The sequence below is a fragment of the Dipteris shenzhenensis genome, chromosome 10 (genome assembly GCF_047967505.1).
Source record: "Dipteris shenzhenensis isolate YYH24624 ecotype China chromosome 10, Dip_SZ_1.0, whole genome shotgun sequence".
Taxonomy (NCBI): domain Eukaryota; kingdom Viridiplantae; phylum Streptophyta; class Polypodiopsida; order Gleicheniales; family Dipteridaceae; genus Dipteris; species Dipteris shenzhenensis.
The window spans coordinates 32,432,316-32,458,042 of record NC_141605.1 but is presented as its reverse complement, the minus strand read 5'-3'; the positions used below and the strand labels follow the sequence as shown (position 1 = coordinate 32,458,042).

General features: G+C 42.7%; 1 protein-coding gene across 1 annotated transcript; it reads left to right on the top strand.

The window, feature by feature from the left end:
- Nucleotides 1–322: 322 nt before the first annotated feature.
- Nucleotides 323–24,309, top strand: LOC147897706 (protein HIGH CHLOROPHYLL FLUORESCENCE PHENOTYPE 244, chloroplastic-like). Its single transcript, XM_087380447.1, has 8 exons — nucleotides 323–743; nucleotides 914–1,152; nucleotides 18,542–18,640; nucleotides 18,762–18,956; nucleotides 19,111–19,203; nucleotides 19,510–19,605; nucleotides 23,749–23,889; nucleotides 24,086–24,309. The coding sequence occupies exons 1-8, from the start codon at nucleotides 572–574 to the stop codon at nucleotides 24,260–24,262; spliced, it is 1,212 nt and encodes a 403-aa protein (XP_087236573.1). The 5' UTR covers nucleotides 323–571; the 3' UTR covers nucleotides 24,263–24,309.
- The last annotated feature ends 1,418 nt before the right edge of the window (nucleotides 24,310–25,727 follow it).

Sequence of the window (25,727 nt, the reverse complement as noted above, 5' to 3'; positions counted from 1 at the left end):
CCTCTTAACTAACAATTATACTAACTGAACTACGATTATCTAACCTATCCGAACATCTCAACCAACCCTACAATTGGTAGGCTAGGCCACGTGAATTTTCACCTTGTTGCTCAAGGTGGGTGGATGCTTGTGAAAGCATGGTTGGTGAGGCAACTCGGGGGTGGAGTCTGCGGGGCGCCGAACCGCAATGGGCTGGTTGTGAAACGGGCAATAGGTTTCTCTAACTCAACCATGAAAGCTAGGCCATAAGCTACGAGGGGGGACGACATTTTATTTAAGAGTATCCAGATATATAGTCTGATTTGTCCACAAGCAAATAGTCTGTGGTGAATTGTAGGGACAATATCCACACGACGTGGCCGCTCTGTGCCACCCCGCAACCCACAAAACTGCGAGCCCAAAATCTGATCTGGGCTGCAGCAAGACACGATTTTGATCATCTGGGCATTCCCATCTCCGTATTGGGTTCCTAAATCTCTCTTTCGATCGTCCTTTCCCTCACCCAATTTCCTGCTCTCAGATCGTATGCTCTTTCCTCGCTCATACACACAGCCCATAACTTACCCTCACCATGGCAGGCCTGGTTGCCCAGGCCCCCTTCCTCAATAAGACACTCTCCCCTCCCCTCTCCAATGCTCTCCTCGCCGGATTGTCCTCTGAGCTCTCCATCAGCTCTTCTTTCTGGGGCTCTGTTAAGCGTGGTTGCCCCTCCACCACTTCCCTCAGCAAACCCGCCATTGCAGGTGAGATTTCTTCCTGTCTTTTCAAAACTCTGGTAGTGGCGGATGATTGAGAATTGGCCTTTGTGCCGGGATTTCTGCCTGACGATGCTGTGAATCTACGAGCTAGAATGGGGTCGCATTGGGGTGCCCAAAGTGCACTTTTATACAGTCTGACTTTAATCCTCTTTTAGAAAGGAGAGCAACGGTCTTCCCTGTAAGATGTGACGCCCAAAAGGTTATGGCAGCAGCTACAGCTATGTCGGGAACTCCGGTACGGACTACCAGCATTTTAGTTGTTGGAGCCACTGGAACTTTGGGACGCCAAGTTGTCCGAAGGGCTCTAGATGAAGGCTATGAAGTGAGGTGCTTGGTACGTCCTCGCCCTACGCCTGCTGACTTTCTGCGGGATTGGGGTGCCACAGTGGTGAATGTAAGCTCTTTTTCCTTATTTACTTGTTCTTCGAATGGAGATGCGTGTTCTATTTCCTTATTCACTCGTCCTTCGAATGGAGATGCGTGTCCTTGAAAAGGTAACGGATGAAGGGGGTGGTCCATGACGTGCGTACAATCATGACACTGTAGGATACCATGCAGGCCACAGTTGCTCTTTTTTTATCTTATGCATTGCCAAACAAAGCTCAGTTCCAAATGCAGAGACTGCTAATTTTGCTACATATATGCATTTTTCATCCTTGACAAGTTTCTTTTATAGTTGATTGTCCGAAGTTAAATGAATATTGTTTAATTGGATTCAGCTGAGTGGTAATTTCAGCCAATAACACGTCAATTCTTTGGAGCTAGCTGCAACTGGAATATCCATGCAGTTACGAGTGACATAGTCTGCTGTAAATGCAATGATTGAGTACTGCTTGTAAGCTCCACACAGACCACAGGAATCTAGCCATTGAACTGTTGGCTGGTTGTGTGATACAAGCGGTGCAGGCTTAGTATTATTCTTCTCCTGAACCTTACCCAAATCTCAGAATGCATACATGCAAAAGTGCAGAGAAGAGCACACTAAGAAATAATGTTCACAGTCTCTTTAGTCACAACTCACCAATAAGCATAGGGGCTGGTTGGAGTGGAAAATTTATCAGCCCTGATGTCTATGCACTACACAAGCCTGGATTGATACAAAATACATGGGTCTGAAATGAAGGGTGCCAATTGCTTTGCCTTTTAGTCTCAGGGAGTGGAACCTTGAGTCTCATCGGGAGAGTCTTTCTCCTTCAAATAGGTTGACTGCCATAATAATCCCTATAGGCCTCTTAAGAAAAGCATCTCCCTTAAAAGTAGCAGTAAATTTTGGAGCTGTTATTCCTCTCTTAAAATATGTTTATTCTAATCTTCTTCTCTTGTAGAAGTAGAGGTCTTCCTTTTGAAAGGAATGGTTGATTAATAATGAACTAGCTGGCTGGCTAGAGAGTTTGGCTGACAATATTACACTGTTCCTCCCTTCGAATGCAGCTGCTGTCAAGCTATATAGTCTGCTAGAATAAATTTCAATCATTGGCTTTTCTCTCTGTAGGGGTGCATTGCTCTATCAGCTATCTTTTTTGCTTATCGTCTTTTGCGAGAGACAAAAATGAATATGCATCATCACAGGCAGTTGTAGCTTGGATGAAGAGAATGTCGACTACTTTGAGAATTAGCGTTCCCCTTTAGTGCTAGTATCTGTTGTGGCTGAGTGCTGACAGAAACTCATTAGAAAGCTAGGCTCTATACCCACCGTTGGGGGCTGATGATGTCGCTGGAGATGCCATAGTAGCTAGTCCCTGCTGTGTGTGCTGGAGTTTATGGTTTTAAACTTTGTGGGTGACAGAATGTCTAATGTCCCTGACACGAATGGTTGTTATGTTGGGTGTGCCCATAGGATTCCGTCTTCTTCTGAGTCCATATTTCTTCTATCCTGGACAGCATTTGCATGTTAAGTATCTGAATGGTGTTAGGATCATGAATTCCCCAAACATAAGGTTGCGAGGTGTGAAACCCCACTTAGCATGCCGGACTCTAACTGCATGCTCATGTAGGCATCATGCTGCTGGGGTGTCGACGGTAGTAGATTTGAAGGCTGTGTCATCTATATAGGCATCGTGACATCCTCAACACTGTGGTGCGTAGGAGAGAGTGTGGGTTGTTTGCCACCTGCTTTCTCTTTCCTTGCTTTAGTTCTTTGACATCTCCTTTGTTTCCTCAATATTTTTGTAATGTGTGCTTCTAGGTCTGCACCATTTGACCCATGCAGCTTCTTATTTATCCCTTTCAGGACCTGTCCACATGCTCTTGCCGATCCCGTATCTTGGCAAACAACTCCCCTTGCTTTCTGCTCAAAACATCCTGACTGGAAAATCATAAAAGTAATTGCTCCAGCCATTGTGGCCAATGACTGCATACGGCTGCTAGACGTCACAGCAAATAAAGGTGCTCGTGGCAAGAAACTGCCATGTGAGTGCATAGCAGGATGGGGCTGCATCACAAGCATAGGCATAAATGTATTCCTCTTAGATGTTGAGCGTCTAACTTCATAAGCCTTCGTAGCCTTTGTCATAGATCCATTAGGCATCATAGCCTCAACAATAGGTGGCTGCTTTGTTGCATACTTATCTTCCACTATTTGCACGAAGGGCATCTCATTTGCTTGCATCTCAATTATGCATCACATCCACTGTCATGGGATACAATAGATTGTGGACAGTGAATTTAAGAAGTTGAGTGGGGTAGTACTTGTTTTAATTTTGGAGCTTTCCACAAGCACCAATATGTGGATCCTGATTACACCTGGTCTATACATATTGAGCCGTGGTGCATGACAAATCCATTTGTAGCATGATACAAGCCAACCTCCATCCTTGCAACAATGACTGCACTTACAGCTGTAATGTACCAAGATGAGATTGACAAATAAGAATTTGTGGCCATTGCCAAATGAATGTTGATGTAAGCACATCCTGCTTTTGTGGACTGTTTCCTGTCTCTGTGCTAAATGTCCTTGTGAGGGGCTTACCAATGGCGATACACCAATGGCAGATGCCCAAGTATTGTCCACAAAAATGGGGATCAATCTCACATCAAGGCAGCCTGGAGGGTAGGCAAACCTGAAGCACCTACAAATCATTAGTGTTGAAGTTCAAGGCAGCCATGGACAGGAAGATTCTCATGTGCACAAGAGCGACTTTGAAAGGGACCAGAATCTATCTAGATGACGACCTCACCCTCTTACAACAAGAGTACCGAAGGGAAGGCATGGTATGAGTAACGGCTGCAACAGAAACAGGGAAATGGGTAGCATATAGGGATGGTAGAGTGATTATCCGAGATAGAGGAGACAAGGAAGATAAGGAAGAGAAGGAAGAGGGAGAATCATGATGGTGTCGAGCCCATGGGATGAGTACACACATTGGACTGAAAATAGCGTATGGAATTCTAATGGCACATTATGGTCCGATCCGGGAGGTTTTCTAGAAACATACGGTGACTGGGATATGATCTTCACTGAGACGCACAAGAGTCCAGAAAGAGGGCTGCCCAGAGTGACAGGATACACATGGGAGTCAGCTCATAAGAGGGAGTTGAGGAGAGAGAGCGGAGTACAAGGCTCTGGGGGGATAGTTATCCTCTTCAAATCACACCTGAGACCACTCATATCTGTGGTAATAAGAGGAGCATGCATGACACATGTGGATACGAGTTTAGCTGCTGGATGCCCGACTATCTTTATGGCGATATGTTGCTTTCCACCAGACATGTCGTCCTATGCACGAGAGTTACTGCAGACGGACACAACCCATATAACACGAACAATGATGACATCACGGAGTTCTCTAGATAAAGAGACACCCTCCTGCTAGGGGACTTCACTGCTGCAGGGATAGGAGATAGACAAGTGGGTCTGCTTGAATTCACAAATGACAGAGATCCCCACATAGTCCTAAAGCTAGATGCAGTTGAGCTGAGACACTCTGTAGATGCTCCACAAGTGACAGGACATGGGCGACATCTACTTGAGCTGGGGGCAGTCGAGGATGTTCAATACATCTTTCTTTCTTTCTTTCTGTTCTTTAAAATAAAAGGCAATTACTGTAGATATGGCAGTTACAATATAGGGCAGATAAGATTTAGGGCTTTTAGGACACCAAGGGCACATAGAGCAAGTAGGGCGGTTAGAACACCAACTGTTTGAGCTACCTTAACCTGGGTCTGACAAGCCCTAGTTGACTTGGACCTAAGATTTGAGATCTAAGGTAGTCAAAGTTTGGAAGTAAGGCATATGATGGAAGGTGGCAACTAGTTCCTGAGTGGTTGTGTTTAGTTTGGTGTATAGATCACCATGGCATGTCTACAATTTTGGCCAGATCTAGGACAATGTTGAGATTGCCGGTGGGCCGCAGTCGTGCTTCATGAAATAGATAACATGTCTAGGGAAGGCTGAACGTAGGCAAGATGCTTGGGTGTTTCATGAAATAGATAACATGTCTAGGGAAGGCTGAACGTAGGCAAGATGCTTGGGTGTTGAGCAGCAGTGGCATTTGGAATAACCAAAAATAGAAGAAGTTGCGAGATGCAACAAAGGAGCAGTATAAGGGGAAGAATGGGGCAAGAGACAAAGAGGTTGGGAATAGGGAGCATGGGTATAGAGAGAGTGCACAGAATAGTGTCATAAAAAAAGTGAGGTACAATGAGCGGCTGGTGGACTTATATAGTCTCCTCCACTATATCCATATTAGCACTCCCTAGGCTCAAATATTCCTAACCAAATTACCAACCCGGCCAAATTTTGGCATTTACAACAAATTTGATAACACTATTTGTCCTCTTGTCTTTTGGAATGAACAAGGGTTCCAAGAAACATGCCACAGCTTGATCCACCTTGTTTTGTTTGAGATGGGAGGCTGCACAGCTAGTGTGTGGGTATGGCAGCGGAGGCCTGAAAAGGTTTTGATGGACGTGTATGAGATGAACAATGCCCCGAGAATCGCTCCCCTCCAAAGTCAATTGTTTACTATGAGGATGGGAGGGTGGGGATTAGGTTCATGATGACTACGGTGAATGTTGTGAGAGATAATGTGGCCATAGTTGGTCTCAGGTCATGTGTTGGGTATGCTTTCCCAGAGTTTCACAATGTCTGTGGCGGACTGATCCTCTCACTTTTAAGAGCTTGGGCCCTTGCCGTTGGAGGAGGAAGTGTGAGAAGAGTTGTATGACGGAGATGATGGTGACAAGGCCTTCTTTGCCAGAGGGAAAGATGACAAGAGCAAGACCTAGAGTGACGACCACTATATTGGTCATAGAGTAGATGATGGGGACAAGAAGAAGAAAATAAGTGTTCTATTGTGACGAACTTGGTCACATAGCAAAAAGCTTTAGAAAGAAAAAGGCAGACAAGAAGAAGAAGAAAGACAATACCAAGTCCTAAGGAGTCGTCAAATCCAAGTAAAACCAAAGTAACAAAAGAGTAGCTGTGCTGATGCATGGATGGAACTTAAGGATGTTGCACAAGGAGGAGAGGAAGATAAACTGTACAAGATTATTGTTTAATTGGTCTAGGCTGATGCCAATAGGTTGAGATTGTGGCATTAACGATTTTGCCACCTCAGCTATGAGTCTCGTTTTGACATGGTGGATGGGCTTCCACACATATAGCAGACACTAGAAGTTGGCCAGATTTGCATGAAAGGCAAGCAACAGCAGGAGGGTAAAGATCCGCAGCCATCTAGTGGCTAAGAAGCTTTTGAAGATCAGAACATGGGCAGATTCGATGCCCACGGACATCAAGGATGCTTTAGGAAACATTATCATGGCTGTAGATCTAGACGAGCTCAAAACATTGGAAGATAGAAATGCCCAAGCCCTTGCATTGATTATAAGGATGACAACGAACTGTGGTATTCCACATATTCAGGCGGCTGATACGTCAGGTGAGGCATGGATGGTTCTGAAGTATTTGTACAAGGTGAACAACATGTAAAGGATCCTATCTCTCCAACACCAGTTGTTCAACATGAACATGGAGGAAGGGGATCCGAGTACATGACCATCTCCCAAAAGTGAAGGTGGTGAGAGAGCAGCTGGCTGAAATTGGTCAGAAAGTGGATTCAAGTCAGTTAGCATTGCTGACTTGGGATGCTTTTGAGGAGTTTCAAAAGCTTTGTTACTGCTGCAGTGTCACAAAAAACGTTGCTAGAAACACATTTTGAGAAATGTTTCGAGATTTTGACAGACGTTTCGTCTAGAAACGTGTAAAATTAGTGTATTTCATATAAGTAATAAAAATAGTGTATTTTTTATTTAAAAAATTTCAAAAAAACTCACGTTTCGCACGTTTCTTAGAAACGTTTCGGGCAGAAACGTTTCTTCATGTTTCTACTGCCCAAAACACGTTTTTTGGTGATAGATTACTGCTGTGATAATAGGAGTGAGGACCTGGCCTCTGACATTCGAGAGGTAGGCGCTTTGATGATGCAGGAGGAGGCTAGAGAGAAGCTCTACGACAACAACAATGCCAATGCATTTTTGGCAAAGGACAAAGTCAATCTTCGGCAAAAGGAAGGCTAAATAAGACTCCAAGAGTGACAAGTCCAAGGATGCGGAAAATAAGAAAAGGGACCAAGACAAGAAAGTTTCTCTACTGCAAGAAAGTTGACCGGAAGAAGAATGTAGATCAAAAGAAAAAGGAGTCTAAGTCCAAGGACGCGAGACCAAACCTGAATTAGCCAACGCGACTATAGGAGAGCTTTTCTTGTTCATTGAGCATTGCTCAGCTTTTGTGATGAGTGCAAGCAAGCAAGGCTGGTATGTGGACAGTGGAGCTTCACAACACATTGCCGACAAGAAATCATGGTTCAAATCCATGGACACTCCTCACCCAGTGTCGACGGTGACGGTGGGGGACATGCCCTGTGAAGGTATTGGCAACATTCCATTGATAACAAACTCAAGAGACAAAGAAGTAATCTTTGGTGTTCTTTGTGTCTGCTCTTTGTAAGAACTTACTATTGGTGAGTCAAATGTCCAAGATTAGGATGAAGTTGTAGATACGAAATGAAGAGAGAGAGTGCAGGTACAAGACAAGTCGATAGAGTAGTCACGTCAAAACTTAGATGATATGAAAACACAAGTACAAAGTACTTGTACCTAGACCTAGGACTAAGTGTCCTAGGTGTCACATAGGACTAAGTGTCCTATGTGGCCTAAAAGGCACTAGCACTATAAGTGCCTACACTTATGCCTACAAGGCACATACCATGGCCTATAGGGCATCACTAGAACCATCAGAAGATGGCCTACAAACCCCCCTCCATGGGATGGGCTGAAGTACTCTGGAAACGTCTCAGAATACCTGGTAGTCTCTGGTCATGGTGGCACATGTTCATCCAAAAGGATATAGCCACCTATGAATGTACATGGTTTGTCAGATCATGTAACAAAGGGAACCAAGTGTAAAGCCTGTCGGAAGACTTCAAACTTGGGACGAGGAAGTGCCTTTGTAAACATATCTGCGATGTTGTCCTCTGTGGGAAGATAGGACAACTCTATGTCTCTTGCTGACAACCGCTCCCGAACATAACGATAGTGAACTTCAATATGCTTGGTACGCGCATGAAACACTGGGTTACACGCAATGGGCAAAGCACTTTGGCTGTCAGTATAGACAATAGTGGAGGATGTCTGACGAACACCAAGATCTGTAAGTAACTGTCGAAGCCAAACACACTCTACTGTAGCGGTGAAAGCTGCCCTGTACTCAGCCTCACAGCTAGACGTGGCAACTGTCGGTTGCTTCTTGCTGAGCCAAGAAATACATGAATTTCCAAGCAAAAGACAATTGCCAGTATGTGACACTCTGGTGTTGGAACATCCTGCCCAGTCACTATCCGTGTAAGCATGCATGGTAAGTGAACCCTGATCACCGTAGAAGAGGGCTAAATCCTGAGTGCCTCTAAGATATCTGAAGACTCTCTTCACTGCCTGCCAATGCTGTGAACTGGGCATGTGCATGAATCTGCTGAGCTGAGATACTGCATACTGCAAATCAGGTCTGGTATGACATAAATAAATAAGGCATCCAACAGCCTGCTGATAAAGAGTGATATCACATGGTGGGCTCCCATCATGAGCTGAGAATTTGAAGCCAGGGTCCACTGGAGTAGAGATTGGCTTGCAATCCTCAAACTGAAAGCGATCAAGGAGCTGTCCAATATACTTGGACTGAGACATCATGATACCCCCTCAACATGAGCAAACTGAATGCCCAAATAATAATGGAGCCGTCCCATGTCTGATGTCAAAAATCTGCTGCGAATCAGCCTTGAAGGCTGCAATTTGCTGAGTATCTGGGCCCGTGATAAGCATATCATCCACATGTAAAATCAGCACTAAAAAATCAGATCCACTCCCACGGAAATAAAGAGTGGGTTCTGTGGGACTATTCTGAAAATCAAGGGATAGTAAGTGTGCATGAATTTTGGCATACCATGCCCTGGGTGCCTGCTTGAAACCATAAAGGGCTTTTCTAAGCCGGCATACCTTATTTTCAGAATTAACAACCTCAAAGCCAGGAGGTTGTGTGACATAAACTTCTTCCTGCAGATCCCCATGAAGAACAGCGGTCTTGATGTCAAGTTGGTGCACTTGCCAATGATGATGAGCTGCAATGGCAATGACACATCGAATGGTAGTAATCCTGGATGTGGGAGCAAATGTCTCCTCAAAGTCAATGCCTTGTTGTTGGGCATACCCTTTTGCAACAAGACGGGCTTTGTATCGATCTATGCTGCCATCAGATTTCCTTTTTAATTTGTAGACCCACCGCGTTCCAATGGCATGCTTGCTAGGTGGGAGATCTACTAATTCCCATGTGTCATTTTTGGCAATAGATTGTAACTCAGCTTTCATTGCATCCATCCACTCTTTGCTGTCAAAAGCATCTTTATGGCACAAAGGCTCTTCATTGCAAGCTGTAGCAAGGAGTGCAAACTCAAGAAAGTGACCATGCTGTCTATTCCCTGATCTTGTCCGGGCAGCAAAAGGCTGATCTTGTTTGCTGTCCCTCAATGTGTCAAGAAGCCATTTGGGAACTTGCCTTTGCTGTCTATTGACAGCTCTTTCTTCAATGACTGCATCATGAGTAATGGGATCATTTTGTGCCAGAAGAGAAACCTGCAAATCAGCATGAGTTTGTGGCTGATTATTGCTCAGTGGAGGTCCGCAGGAGGCTCATGTTGTTGCTCAAAATCCTCCTCTGATGATGGCAGAGGTAACCAAGATTCAAAGGCATCAAACATGTCAACATCTGGCTTTGCTTTGCAGTCCACAAGAGGAGAAGCTGAATGTTCAGCAAAGATAACATCTCTACTGACAATAATCTTCCCAGTATTTGGTTGATATAGCCGATATCCTCTGCTCTCCTGGCTGTAACCAATGAATATGCATTTGATTGCCTTGTCATCAAGCTTATGTCTCAGCTGAGATGGAACATGAACATATGCAAGAGACCCAAAAACTTTCATGTGTGAAAGTGAAGGCTTCCTGCCTTTCCATGCTTCATAAGGTGTAATAGTCATTAATGCCCGTGTAGGTGATCTATTCAGCGCATAGTTGGCACACACTAGTGCATCAAGCCAAAATTTATTGGGCAAAGACTTGGCCTTAAGCATGCATCTGGCCATCTCCATTGTGGACCTGTTTTTCCTTTCAGAAACAGGATTCTGCTGAGGAGTGTAAGGAGTAGTGCATGAGTGAATAATGCCCCGTGAGGATAGGAATGCATCAAACTCCTTTGACATATACTCGCCCCCCCTATCTGTGTTGAGGGTAACAAGCTTGCATCCTGATTCATTCTCAACCATATTAAGCCATCTCTGAAAGCATAAGAAAACTTTAGATTTGGCCTTTAAAGGATATACCCAGCAATACCTTGTGAAATCATCAATGAGAGTCATGAAATACTTGTATCCTCCAATGGCATTTGTCTTCATTGGGCCATAGACATCACTGTGTACTAGCTGCAATTTCCTTCGTGAGAGTTTTGGACAATTCTTTTGAAAAGGAACTCGATGCATCTTACCCAAAAGACAACCCTCACACACATGTTTGGAAACTGTGTGAGTCTGAGGTACATCATTTGCCATCTGCTGTGAATGTAGCTTTGCAAGAGCTCTATAATTGAGATGGCCCATTCTCTCATGCCAAAGATGAGTTTCAGCAACCTGTGAATCTGAAATAGCCAATGCTTCAATAGAAAGTGCAGCTGAATGATGATCAAGGTGATAAAGCCCTTTTTGCAAAGTGCCAGTGAGAACTATGGCATTGTCATCACGAAGATCATATACTAGGCATCTGTAGCCATCAAAAATTACTCTGAAACCTGAAGTAGCAATTGCTGGAATTGAAATCAAGTTGACTTCAATGCCAGGCACAAAAAGAACATTTGTCAGAGTGACAGGATGGCTGGAAATGGATGTGAGCTGCACATCTCCAACTCCTTTTACAGCATATGAAGCATTATTGGCACATGTAACAGTCCCCCCTCGAGGTGCATCAGCTAGAGAATGAAACAACTCTCTGCAAGATGTGACATGCTTGGAAGCACCACTATCAAAGTACCAGGACTGAGCATTATTAGCAGTAAATAGTGCATCAGCTTTGGAGGGATCAAATGAGCAATGAACAGCCCATGCCCAATCATCCTGAAGAGCATGTGCATGTGAAGCATCTACTGGCTCATGGGATTCAATGGCATGCGAGGCATTAACTGTCAATCTTGCTTTCTTTTTCTCCGAAGCAATGCGCTTCCTGCATTCTGAAATGTCATGTCCAGGCTTGCGACAATAGTTGCATCTTTTCTTCTTTCCCTTATCTGCTGTATTTTTAGATGCATGGGAGGAATTGCAGCTGCTATGCGTTGAAGAATTGCAGCTGCTGTGTGCAGATTTTGGCTTGCCCATAGGCTTGGAAGCCTTGCCTCTTCCTGTCTGCTGTGAAGCAAATGCATGATCATGAATAATGGCTTGTCTGTTAGCTCTACTTTGCTCTTCTTGCAAAAGCAAGGTAACTAGCTGTCAAAAGAATAGTGGTCTGGATTACCCATGGCCACTAATCGAAGGGTTGTAGCAAACCCTTGATATGTATCTGGAAGCCCATTCAATGTGGTACTGACAAGCTGTGAATTTGGCACCACCTCATCAATGTTGGCAAGCTGTTCCATGAGGTCCTTGACCTTTGTCAAATATGCATCCATTGACTCACTATCATTCATATTCACTTCCTGTAATTGCCTTCTCAAATATGCAACACGAGCTTCATTGCGAATCTGATATAGAGAAGCCAATTTATCCCTAGCATCCTTTGCTGTCCAGCAAGACCGGATGTGTGGAATAATGATTCTCTTGCATGATAAAGCAATGCATGAATGTGCATTTGCATCTCTTGCATCCCATCTTGACTGTTCTTGAGTTGGAAGAGCAGCAGCAGGAGTGCTAGAGGAAGAAGCATCAGGAGGAGTACCCCATGCAGAAGAACCAGCAGTAGAAACAACCACTGAAGGATTGGCTGGCCTCAGATCAGCCCCAGAAACAATATTCCACAAATGCTTTGCAACAAGAATATGTTTCATGAGATAAGACCACATCGGATAGTTGGTGCCATCCAACTTATCATCTTCACGAAGAACTCCAAATAAATCTTGATTGTTCCCAGCCATAGCAACTGTGATAACCTGTAAAAGACTTGAAAACCCAAAAGCCTCAAGGCTATCACTGCAAAAAGCTTGCTGTCCCAAAAAATGACAGCAAATATCTGCAAATTTCTGACCCAAATCAAAGGGCAAATGCAGATCTGACCCAAATGTGACTGTGACAGGCAATGTTCACTGCAAAAACAGCAAATTTGGCAAAAGCCCCAAATTTATTGAGGGCAAATAGGCCAAAAAGAGGGCAAATTCAGAAAAGCCCCAAATTTTGCTGAAATTTTTGCAAATGTGACCCAATGTATGCAAATCTGACTCAATGTCCTACAAATGTAACTTAATGTCTTGCAATCTGACCCAATGTATTGCAATTTAAACAAGAAATTGCAGACTAAATCCCAAAACTCCAATATTCTTGCAAGAAATTGCAATCAAAGGAGGTGAAAGGAAATGAAAGCCCCAAATTTGCCAATGTCCTGCAAAATCCCCAAATCTGCAAATGTTTGTAGATGACTGCAGTGAGACCAAGAACCTGATTCAAGCCAATACCAAAGCAGGTACGGAACCTGTGGTGAATCTGTACGGAATACCGAGATGAAGTACAAGTTGTACGACTGAAGGTACGTGTGTATGGGAAGCTGATACAGACTGTTGACGACTGAAGATACGGTGAAAGTACTTTGTGCTCCTACGCAAGTATAGTTGTACGGCGTAGGTACCTTGTATGGCGTAGGTATACGAAACGGCATACGAAAGAGCGCGATGTACGGATGGAGTACGGTGCTACATACGGTACGGCGTACGGAAGAGCACGATGTATTGATGAAGTACGCACAGTGTACGATACACGTACGGCGATGCAGGTACATCGATGCAGTTCTGCTTACGTTGGCGCAGATCCTGCTGATACCACTGAATGTACGAACAGGCTGGGAATGTGTCGACCAGCAGGGCAGAGAACTCCCAATGAGCAAATGGCAGACTCGGGGGCTGAGGAGAGCTAGAAGAGTAGAGCAATACCTGCTCTGATACCACTGTAGATACGAAACGAAGAGAGAGAGTGTAGGTACAAGACGAGTCGATAGAGTAGTCACGTCAAAACTTAGATGATATGAAAACATAAGTACAAAGTACTTGTACCTAGACCTAGGACTAAGTGTCCTAGGTGTCACATAGGCTTAAAAGACACTAGCCCTATAAGTGCCTACACTTATGCCTACAAGGCACATACCATGGCCTATAGGGCATCACTAGAACCACCAGAAGATGGCCTACAGAAGTTGTAGTTCGATGATAAGGATGTCGTGGTATGCTCCAAGGCAATTGGCCTTTTCTTTTCTTTAGCTATGCGCTTCTTGCATTCACGAATGTAATGACATGGCTTCTTGCAGGAGTGACAAATGCTTTTCTTCTTAGGCTTATCTGTATTACCTTTAGCCTTATAAGAGGGCTGTCCTGAATCAGCTTTATGTTAATGTGCGGGCTGATTGACATCTTGCTTTTGCTGCCCTTTTCCTTTGGGCTTAAACTTAGAAAGCATGGCATGCTTGCCAGCCTGTGTTGCCATATTTCTTCTTGTCTGTTCTTCCTGCAACAGAAGTCCTACCAACTCGTGAAAAGAGAGAGGATTGCTAGCCCCCCTCAATGATAAATTCAACGAGGTGTCGAGTCCAAGATAGGACTCAGGAAGGGAATTCAGAGTGGTGGTAATCATCTTTGAATACGGAATAACTTCATCTATATTCAGCAACTGTTCCCTCAAATCCTGAAGAGCATTCATGAAATCTCCCTCATCCATATGCGTATGAGATAGCTCTCTCTTCAGGAAGGAAACTTTGGCATCATTTCTTGCTGCAAACATACTTTCTAAATTTTCCCAAGCTGCCTTTGAGGTCTTGCATGAACGAATGTGAGGAATAATGAACCTCTTGAGAGAAAGAGAAATCATAGAAAGAGCCCCTGCATCCATCTTTTCTGCTCTGTTGTGGGAGCCAGTGGAGTAGCAGCTGCTCCAATTACTTGCGCTGCATTTGGACCTCTACTATTGCCTCCAGCTGTAGGAGTGACAGGTGTAGCCACAGATTCTGGCCTTGCCTCATCTCCATTGACATAATCCCAAAGATGTCTGCCAACCAAGATGTTGCGAACCATAAAACTCCACAAGGAGTAGTTGGTGCCATCCAACTTATCCTCCTATGTGAGGACTCCAAACACCTCATTGGGGTTGTTTTGAGCCATTTTTGCCAGAAAAACTCAAAAAACACAGCAAACTAAAGTAAAATCCCTTCCTGGGATGTAAAATGCACAACCAGAGTCTGCCAAAAAAATTATTCCCACATTGACAATTACTGTCACAGCCTATCAAAGGCTTTAAATCCACCACAATGCTCTGCAAATGCCCAAAAATCTGCAAAAAGCGGCAAAAGTTTGCAATTTGACTCACAATGAGTCCATAACTGCTTGCAAATCTCCCAGATGCTCTTTTAACTGCCAAATTGCACAAAAGCCTCAAATTTTTGCAAGAAATTGCAGTTGAAAGAGGCAAATCAACTAAAAGCCTCAAATTTTTGCAATTTGCAAAAAATGCAAAAGCCCCAAATGTGCACTCAAAATGCAGGCCAAACAATGACTCTTTGCACAAATGCCTGACAAAAACTCCTTCCAATGTCCACCTGCAAAGAAAACCCTGCAAACAAGCACTCTGCTAGAGTATCCTCTGCAAGTACCCTGCTTTAAAGATCTGCAACAGTCTGTACAGTACGGATTGTACGGCTGTACAGACATGACGTACAAATGTACAGACAATAGTGGTACTTGTACGGAATAGCGGGTACGAGAGCTGTATGACAGAACTGGTACGGAATGCAGTACAAAACTCGCGCGTGTGTACGGCGCTGTTAGATACGGAATCCGTACGTTGTACGGATGGCGGCGTTGTACAGAATGCTTGCGGGAGCGGCAAGTACGGAATGACGACGGAGCTGTATGGAATGCAGGTACGAACTGTACGGTCGGCGTCAGATCTGAGCAGAACCGTACGATGGTACAGGCAGGTGGTATGAAATCCTTACAGTCGTATGGATTGTATGGGATGGAGGTCGCGAGTTGGAGCAGGAGGACGGGCAGTTGTGTAGTGGGAGCACGAGCAGGGAAAACCCGCTTTGAACAATGGGGAGCAATGAGCAAGAGTGTGAGCAAAACATAGAAGCTGAATAACTGAATAGAATGAGAATGTGTACAAAACTGAAGTGAAGGGTTGTCTAAGTGACAAAACCCTATCTTATCCACTAACCGTAGTTAGGGATTGGACTGTGGTTAGGGGAAAAAACCTCAATGAGGGAAAAGTGCCGCTAACCTACTTAGTACAATACATTGGCCACTGCCTAGAATATAATAGTAATTCTAACACTCCTTACTCTACGCATTGACAGGGGGGAGAGTACATGTCCCATGAATTCTCTGATTTTTTGGTAGCTCACGGTATTATTCATCAATGTACAGTGCCTTATACTCTGCAGTAGAACGGGCTGGCAGAGAGGAAAAATCGGTCATAGATGGAAATGGGCAGGTGTATGCTCAAAGGAAAATCTTTGCCAAATAAGTTTTGGTTGGATGCTGTCATGTGCTCCAACAATGGAGTTGCTGCTGTGTTCTTGGCAGCTCAAGGGTTGCTATGGGCAGCCCTTAGGTGGTGGGCAGTCCAACCAAGAAGGGCCTGCAAAAAAAAAAAAAAAGAGAGCAGAAAAATCAGTAAAATTTAAAAAAAGGGGCCATGGAAAGCTCACACAATCAAAAAACCAGAGGGGAAAAAGACAGGAAATACAGCATAATTTGGACCAAAGGATAGAAAGTAGATGATGGGAATGCCTAAGCATTTCTATCCACTATTAAAGAGGTATGTAAGTTACAAGATACTGAAATTGAATGCTTACAAAAGAAATTGGAAGAATACAAGAAGGATTAGTTTTCAAACCTATATGCTCAAATGAATGTCGACATGAAGGGATGGCAAGAAGAAATGCATGTAAAATGGGCAAAAAAAATGCAGATGGATATGGTGCGAGATATGGACATGAAAAACAATCTTCTTACATCCAAGATTGAGAGCCTGGAAGCTCACGTGATTAGTCTCCAAGATGAGAATGTAAAACTGAAGGCAAATACACACAGAGATGAAGGGGAGGTTCAGTTATCCCTACACGAGGAGCTGAACATCATTAGGGAACAAATGAAGCAGCTCAAGGGGGCAAAGGGAACTTCAGAAGAAGGATGCAAGATCATAGATGAACTGAAATCTGCGAATGAAAAACTCAGAAAAGACTCGGCATATTTGCAAGACACTATGAAGGGTAAACATGCTGAATTCACCCAGAACATCAAGAAAGGAGAGGCTACAGTCTTGGAATGGAGAGATGTGGTCATGAAAGGTACGGCTGGCCCCAAGAAAGAGTTCATTTCAGAGGCTCTAGAGGAGGATAAAAGGAGAAACAATAAAGCTTTAAATGTTTTAGTCTGAGGTCTCATAGTTGGAGATACTCCTATGGAAGATGCAAAAGCTTTGTTCACCAAAATGGGTGTGAACCTGACATGTGAGACAGCTTGGAGAGTCGGCAAGCCCGATGCACCCAAAAGGCCACTTGTGATGAAGCTCCGAACAACCATGGATAGGAAGACCCTCATGAGCACGAGGGTGACCTTGAAAGGAACCTGGATCTACTTGGACGATGACCTCACCCTCCTACAGCAGGAACACCGAAGGGAAGGTATGGTACACGTCATGGCAACGAGAGAAGCAGGGAAATGGGCTGCATACAGGTATGGTAGGGCGATCATCCGAGAGAGAGAAGATCAGGACCAGGGGAAGAAGGAAGAAAAAGGAAGAGAAAGAAGAGGGTGAATTATGATGGTGTTTGACCGATGGGACCCAACCTGCTCGATAGTATGATCATCAACTAAAGGCATATTAGGTTGAGCAGGAACTATTGGAGGATAATGTGCATTGGTAGAAGTGTATGGCACAACACTTTGCACGGGCTGCTCTGGATCTGTGGGCGACTGAAAGAGAGGCAGCAATGTATCAAAGACATTTGAGGAATCAACAGTTAGGCTGTTTTTTGCCCAGCCAAGGTAAAGGCACATTTTCAACAAATACAACATCCCTACTGACAATCCTTGCCCGTGCTGAGCTGATACAACCTGTATCCCTTGCTCTTTGCACTATAACCAATGAAAATGCATTTTACACCTTTGCCTTCAAGCTCGTGCCTCAGTTGAGATGGCACATGAGCATAAGCCAATGACCCAAAAACCCGCATATGAGAAATTTCAGGTTTGCAATCGTGCCATGCCTCGTAAGGTGTGATAGTCTTCAATGCCTTTGTGGGTGCCCGATTGAGCACCACGAGAGCGGGGACTGAATGCCCTGGTGCAGGTCACAGCAGCTCACGAGGGCCAAGAGCCCTGGATTCGATCGCACAAGGAGCTCACGGAGGGGGGGGGGGGCTTGGGGCCCTGGTACCGATTCGTTGAAGGCATGTATGTTGGAGCCAGCTCCGAGAGCTGGTTGGTTGCTGGTGGGGTTTAGGGTCCATTAATGTCCACGGGAGACTAACAGCTCTATGGGACAGCAAAAAACTATCTAGTACATCTGCTTAGGGAGGGCACATGGCAGCTTCTATGGAGTGCAAAACGCAACTCCGATTATTTAGAGTACCTACATAATAGTCTGAAAACATAATCAGCCATACATCCGTTTAAGACTGAGTGTCTTTTGGTTTGGGTTTGAACTCTTTAATGAGTGCTACTGCCCATTTTCCATCCTTCATAGCAGCTTGACCTTGGCTAATTCCGTTGCCTTATTCTTCAATTGAGCTCGTGTGAGATCCTCAGCTATCCATACCTTGGTCCTTTCAACTTGTAAGATTGTCGGAGAAGCTTTGATATGTCAGTCTCATGATTTAAGCGTAATGATAGCATGTCCTCTAGAGTGTCGGATATTAGTTGCTCCATCATCATCATCATCATCATCATCCATCAACCTTTCATTCAATGATTGGCATGGCTGCTCTGACATGTGCTGAAGTCTCACTGAGAGGACTATATTTAGACCTTAATTTCTGTTTTATGTTTTTCTCAGGGTGATTTAAGCAAGCCAGAGACATTGCCAGCAGCTTTGGTTGGTATACACACTGTCATAGATTGTGCAACAGGCCGACCTGAAGAACCAATAAGCACGGTGAGGCAAAGGAAATTCTTTGAGAAAGACAGAAATAAAGAACGTCTATTGATCTTTTGTTTACTGGTCACATTAGTGTTTTTTCCATATTCCTTAATAATTGTGGTGTTTTCTTTTTCAGGTTGACTGGGATGGGAAAGTGGCTTTAATACAATGTGCCAAAGCTATGGGGATACAGAAATTTGTATTCTTTTCTATTCATAACTGCGATAAGCATCCAGAAGTTCCTCTCATGGAGATAAAACGCTGTACGGAAAAGTATCTTGCAGATTGTGACCTGAATTATACTATTGTTCGGCTTTGTGGTTTCATGCAGGTTAGAAAATTGACCAAGATTCTCTTTATATTTTCAGTCTTAGTTTAAATCTTTTTAGCACATTCTGTGTTGTTTGAGCAGTTATTAACAGCATCCCAATTATATGGCTTTATGTGGCAGTTTCACATCTATCTTCAGTATGTGTTCTTTTTAGGGACTTATCGGGCAATATGCTGTACCTGTACTGGAAGACAGATCTGTCTGGGGAACTGATGCTTCTACCAGGATTGCTTACATGGATACTCAGGTACCTTTTTTTCATGCTGATACCTGAATCATGCTTCATACTAAATTGTGCAAACCCTTCCTTGTTTGAAAGTGAGGAAAAAGAACTAGCTGTTTTCAATTTGAGAGCTTTTGAGATTTAGTGCCAATTGTACATAATCCTGAATTTGAAGGAAAATTTTTATTTTCCTTTAATCAAAGGACCTGATTGGAAAATTATTCCGTTCTATGCTGAGCCCAAATGTGCCATATGTAGTGTTGCAATATGGTTTTCTGTAGCTGGAACATGATTATTGGGGACTGATGTTTTGCGCTTGATCCTTTGCAGGATATAGCACGGCTTACTCTCACAGCATTGAGGAGTGAAAAGGCAGATAGAAAGGTCTTTACCTTTGCGGGTCCTCGTGCCTGGACGACTCAAGAGGTGATGCTTTTTCTGTCCTGCCACTACCTTCCCATTCTCCTTTCTGCCATTTTTAGTAACTTTTCTTGCAGTCTACGTATATTCTCCCAGTGTGTCTTACAAAGGACGAGTCAAGGTGCTTTCTTAGTTCTGAAAATAGAAGGGTCAATTGACCCTGCATTCGGATTCAGTTTAGTAGCTTTCTTCGTGATTGCTAACCTTCATCATGATTGAGTTTACAGTTTGTCATTGTAGCTTTATAGGAAATTGATGTCAAGAGGTCTATATGATGGTGTGCTCTCATGGATATGCTTATGTGTGGGAGTACATGTTGTACAATGATGAATCCTCATAGTCCTAATGCAGTCGATGGGAGTCACAGTAACTAATCCATGCTCTGCATGATGGAATTGATTGTTTGAAATGTGTGGATAACTACCATGTTGTACTTTCCGTTTTATTTTTACATAGGGTAGTGAACATATTCTTGAATTGACCCATTCGTGGATATTTAATTTTAATGCAAATGCTCTCCTTCTAATAATATTTGGATTGATTTTTAGAATGTCTTAGGCTGCTTCTTGATTTAGATGCTCGTTTGGGAGAGACTAAAATGAAATCGTTTAGACTTCACAAGCAGTTGTAGCTTGAATGAAGAGATTTGGACTACTTTTTGATTATCCTTCTCCTTTAGTGCTAGCGTTCATCATGGCTGAGTTTGCCCTTCACCTCCGGAGTGCCGACAAAAACTCATTACGAAGACTTTGTATAAATGGATGCTCAAAGTGTGGGTGTGTGGATTTGTATGTGAGAGCATATTTTTATACTATGGTCTACACCTACTATTGGGCGCTGATGACGGTAGTGGGAATGTCATAGTAGCTAGTCCTTGCTATGCATGATGGAGTTTATGGTTTTCAATCTTATGAGTGACTATCGTGAGATTGAAACTGCACTTTGTCGTGTTTTTAGAGGATGAGTTTGGGAATGTTCCTGGATTCATCTAGGTATATGCTTCTGCCGTATTAGTGGACATGCGAATTTCACCTTGTGAAGTTTTCGTCCAAGATGCGGCCTGCTGGTATTGTGATAATTCTTTCTATCTTAAATGGTGCGTTGCCCTATCAGCTAGATTTAGATGCTCGTAGACTAAAATGAAATCGTTTAGACTTCACAAGCAGTTGTAGCTTGAATGAAGAGATTTGGACTACTTTTTGATTTGCCTTCTCCTTAGTGCTAGCCTTCATCATGGCTGAGTTTGCCCTTCACCTCCGGAGTGCCGACAGAAACTCAGTACGAAGACTTTGTATAAATGGATGCTCAAGTATGTGTGGGTGGTGTGGATTTGTATGTGTGAGAGCATATTTTTATACTATGGTCTACACCCACTGTTGGGCGCTGATGACGTTAGTGGGGATGTCATAGTAGCTAGTCCCTGCTATGCGTGATGGAGTTTATGGTTTTCAATCTTATGAGTGAGTATCGTGAGATTGAAACTGCACTATGTTGTGTTTTTAGAGGATGAGTTTGGGAATGTTCGTGGATTCATCTAGGTATATGCTTCTTGAAAGTTTTCGTCCAAGTTGTGGCGTGCTGGTATTGTGATAATTCTTTATATCTTAAATAATGTGTTGCCGTATCAGCTAGATTTAGATTTAGATGCTCGTTGGGGAGAGACTAAAATGAAAATGTTTATAGACTTCACAAGCAGTTGTAGCTTGAATGAAGAGATTTTGGACTACCTTTTGATTAGCCTTCTCCTTTAGTGCTAGCCTTCGTCATGGCTGAGTCTGCGCTTCACCTCCGGAGTGCTGACAGAAACTCAGTACGAAGACTTTGTGTAAATGGATGCTCAAGTATGTGTGGGTGTGTGGATTTGTATGTGTGAGAGCATATTTTTATACTATGGTCTACACCCACTGTTGGGCGCTAATGACGTCAGTGGGGATGTCATAGTAGCTAGTCCCTGCTATGCATGATGGAGTTTATGGTTTGCAACCTTGTGATTGACTATCATGAGATTTAAACTGCACTATGTTGTGTTTTTAGAGGATGAGTTTGTGAATGTTCCTGGATTCATCTAGGTATATGCTTCTGCCGTATTAGCGGACATGCAAATTTTACCTTGTGAAGTTTTCGTCCAAGTTGCAGCCTGCTGATATTGTGATAATTCTTTCTATCTTAAATGGTGCGTTGCCCTATCAACTAGATTTAGATTTAGATGCTTGTTGGGGAGAGACTAAAATGAAAACGTTTACAGACTTCACAAGCAGTTGTAGCTTGAATGAAGAGATTTTGGACTACCTTTTGATTAGCCTTCTCCTTTAGTGCTAGCCTTCATTATGACTGAGTTTGTCCTTCACCTCTGGAGTGCCGACAGAAACTCAATGACTTTGTATAAATGGATGCTCAAGTATGTGTGGGTGTGTGGATTTGTATGTGAGAGCATATTTTTATACTATGGTCTACACCCACTGTTGGGTGCTGATGACGTTAGTGGGGATGTCATAGTAGCTAGTCCTTGCTATGCATGATGGAGTTTATGGTTTTCAACCTTGTGAGTGACTATCATTAGATTGAAACTGCACTATGTTGTGTTTTTAGAGGATGAGTTTGGGAATGTTCCTGGATTCATCTAGGTATATGCTTCTGCCGTATTAGCGGATATGCAAATTTTACCTTGTGAAGTTTTCGTCCAAGTTGCGGCTTGTTGGTATTGTGATAATTCTTTCTATCTTAAATGGTGTGTTGCCCTATCAGCTAGATTTAGATTTAGATGCTCGTTGGGGAGAGACTAAAATGAAAACATTTATAGACTTCACAAGCAGTTGTAGCTTGAATGAAGAGATTTTGGACTACCTTTTGATTAGCCTTCTCCTTTAGTGCTAGCCCGTCATGGCTGAATCTGCCCGTCACTTTTGGAGTGCCGATTGAAACTTAGTTTGAAGACTTTGTATAAATGGATGCTCAAGTATGTGTGGGTGTGTGGATTTGTATGTGTGAGAGCATATTTTCATACTCTGGTCTACACCCACTGTTGGGCGCTGATGACATTAGTGGGGATGTCATAGTAGCCAGTACCTGCTATGCATGATGGAGTTTATGGTTTTCAACCTTGTGAGTGACTATTATGAGATTGAAACTGCACTATGTTGTGTTTTTAGAGAATGAGTTTGGGAATGTTCCTGGATTCATCTAGGTATATGCTTCTGCCATATTAGCGGACTTGCAAATTTCACCTTGTGAAGTTTTCGTCCGAGTTGCGGCCTGCTGGTATTGTGATAATTCTTTCTATCTTAAACGGTGTGTTGCCCTATCAGCTAGATTTAGATTTAGATGCTCGTTGGGGAGAGACTAAAATGAAAACGTTTATAGACTTCACAAGCAGTTGTAGCTTGAATGAAGAGATTTTAGACTACCTTTTGATTAGCCTTCTCCTTTAGTGCTAGCCTTCGTCATGGCTGAGTCTGCCCTTCACCTCCGGAGTGCCGACAGAAACTCAGTACGAAGACTTTGTATAAATGGATTCTCTAGTATGTGTGGGTGTGTGGATTTGTATGTGTGAGAGCATATTTTTATACTATGGTCTACACCCACTGTTGGGCGCTGATGACGTCAATGGGGATGTCATAGTAGCTAGTCTCTGCGATGCATGATGGAGTTTATGGTTTTCAACCTTGTGAGTGACTATCATGAGATTGAAACTGCACTATGTTGTGTTTTTAGAGGATGAGTTTGGGAATGTTCCTGGATTCATCTAGGTATATACTTCTTGAAAGTGATTCTCTCTTCAAATATGCATCTCGTAGACTTGAGACCATTCAAGGAAATAGGAGAATAAAAGATAGAGGACTATACAGAACATCTGTAAACAGCTGTATAATGGGGAAAGGATCTCCTTATACAAATAGCTTTTGATGATTTCATGGCATACCTACATGTAGTGTTTTGTTCGAAGGTATTGCTGTGAAGGTGTCATCTTGTCAGTCTGCAGCATTCCACGACTCATTTGAATCATTGAAAACATAATATCTACGGGAATTTCTAATTGGTCTATTCTCCAGTTATGAACCTTCCATCAAAATTGTTTGATTTATGAATTCTGAGTTCACTCTTGATTTGGTATATAAAGCGTGGTTTATGTGTCAATTTATGGATTACCAGGTCATCAGTCTATGTGAGAGACTGGCAGGGCAGGATGCCAAGGTGACAACAGTTCCTGTTGGAGTATTGAGATTGACTCGCCTATTGACCCGCTTTTTCCAGTGGACAAATGATGCTGCTGATCGCTTAGCATTCACAGAGGTTGGTTTTCAAATTGAGGAAATTTTTGGAGATTAAAATATGCAGATAAGTGGATGTCCACTTACCACTTCATCCAGATGAGAGGAGCTAAAAATGCACCCAAAATGGGGACATATTTCTGTTTTTTTTTGCTCCCTGACAGTGTGCGCACTCCGCTTAAGGAGCTGTCTCAAATATAATATTCTTCTTCTTGTAGGTGCTCACTAGTGATGTGGTCTTCTCTGCATCGATGACAGAGACTTATGCCACACTTGGTGCAGACCCAAAGGATGTCACCACATTAGAACAGTATTTACAAGAGTACTATACGAACATCCTGAAGAAGCTGAAGGATTTGAAGGCTCAATCTAAACAAGGGGACTTCTACATTTAGTTCCTTTTTCCACAATTTTGGTTTTTGTTCACAGGATTTTCTTTGCATGTTGCTTGCAACAAAGGTCATTTGATTTATTGTGTGTATCACAATATCACGTGAGCTCTTTTGCTGAGCTGACATTGTTGTAAAATGCAAAGTTGAAAACAGTTAGGTGAAGCTGAACAACAGCTGACACCTATCATGCAAGGAAGGGGCACCTTCCATCCTGTTTGTGTATTTTATTCTGGTCTTTTGGTATTTTAAATTTTATTGATTTGGTTGTTATTCTTTACAGAGAAATGTAAAATAAAAGATGGTCCCTTCATAGTTTGGTCTTAAATTTTTTCTTTTCTTCCTCTAGTCTTTCTTCTTTCTCATAGTTCTTTTATAATCCCATGTTGGTCCCTTTTCATGTTGGAGTACACTTAAGTTAAGGTTGGTGTGTGTGTGTGTGTGTGTCTCTCTCTCTCTCTCTCTCTCTCTCTCTCTCTCTACACACACACACACACACACACACACACACACACACACACAAATATATATATATATATTCTTATTTATTTATTTATCCAGGAACATGCCCAGTGCAGTTTCAATCTCATGATAGTCACTCATAAGGTTACACACAAATATATATATATATATATATATATTTACATTTATATTCTTATCTATTTATTTATTTATATATCCAGGAACATGCCCAGTGCAGTTTCAATCTCATGATAGTCACTGATGAGGTTGAAAAACATATATAAATATAAATAAAGAAATAAAGAAAAAAAAAATACATATAGAGATTACATACACACTTTTTTGTTTTGTGAAAGAGATAACACACATACAAACGCACTTTTTTAGTGAAAGCTTTGATTGATTATATTTCGAGAGAAGTCACCTAAAAAAAGAGGTGCTAGAAAATACAGTAATTGAAGATCTCAGTATCAGCCCAAACAAAGAAATTTTTATCTATTTATTTATTTATATATATTCAGGAACATGCCCAGTGCAGTTTCAATCTCATGATAGTCACTGATGAGGTTGAAAAACATATATAAATATAAATAAAGAAATAAAGAAAAAAAAATATATATATATAGAGATTACATATACACTTTTTTGTTTTGTGAAAGAGATAACACACATACAAACACACTTTTTTAGTGAAATCTTTGATTGATTATGTTTTGAGAGAAGTCAACTAAAAAAAGAGGCGCTAGAAAATACAGTAATTGAAGATCTCAGTATCAGCCCAAACAAAGAAAGATGAAACTGTGGTTACCGTAGATGAAAACCAAAGAGCTAGAAAAATTTCTCGAATAAAACAGTCGGGAATCTCGCTCATAGCCTCTGTCGAAGAGAATCTAGAAATTGCCGAGAAGATGGGCAATGTCAGAATAAATGAGGCACAGTCTCTTGAGAAATCAAACACCGATGACATAAAGCAGGAGCAATGTGTCCACGGGCCAATAATTGTCTAGAT

Coding starts and splice junctions, on each gene's coding strand:
- LOC147897706 (XM_087380447.1), top strand. CDS start 572: ATGGCAGGCCTGGTTGCCCAGGCCCCCTTCCTCAATAAGACACTCTCC. Junction 18,957..19,110: donor GGCTTTGTGGTTTCATGCAG/GTTAGAAAATTG, acceptor TGTTCTTTTTAG/GGACTTATCGGGCAATATGC. Junction 19,606..23,748: donor GTGCCTGGACGACTCAAGAG/GTGATGCTTTTT, acceptor ATGGATTACCAG/GTCATCAGTCTATGTGAGAG.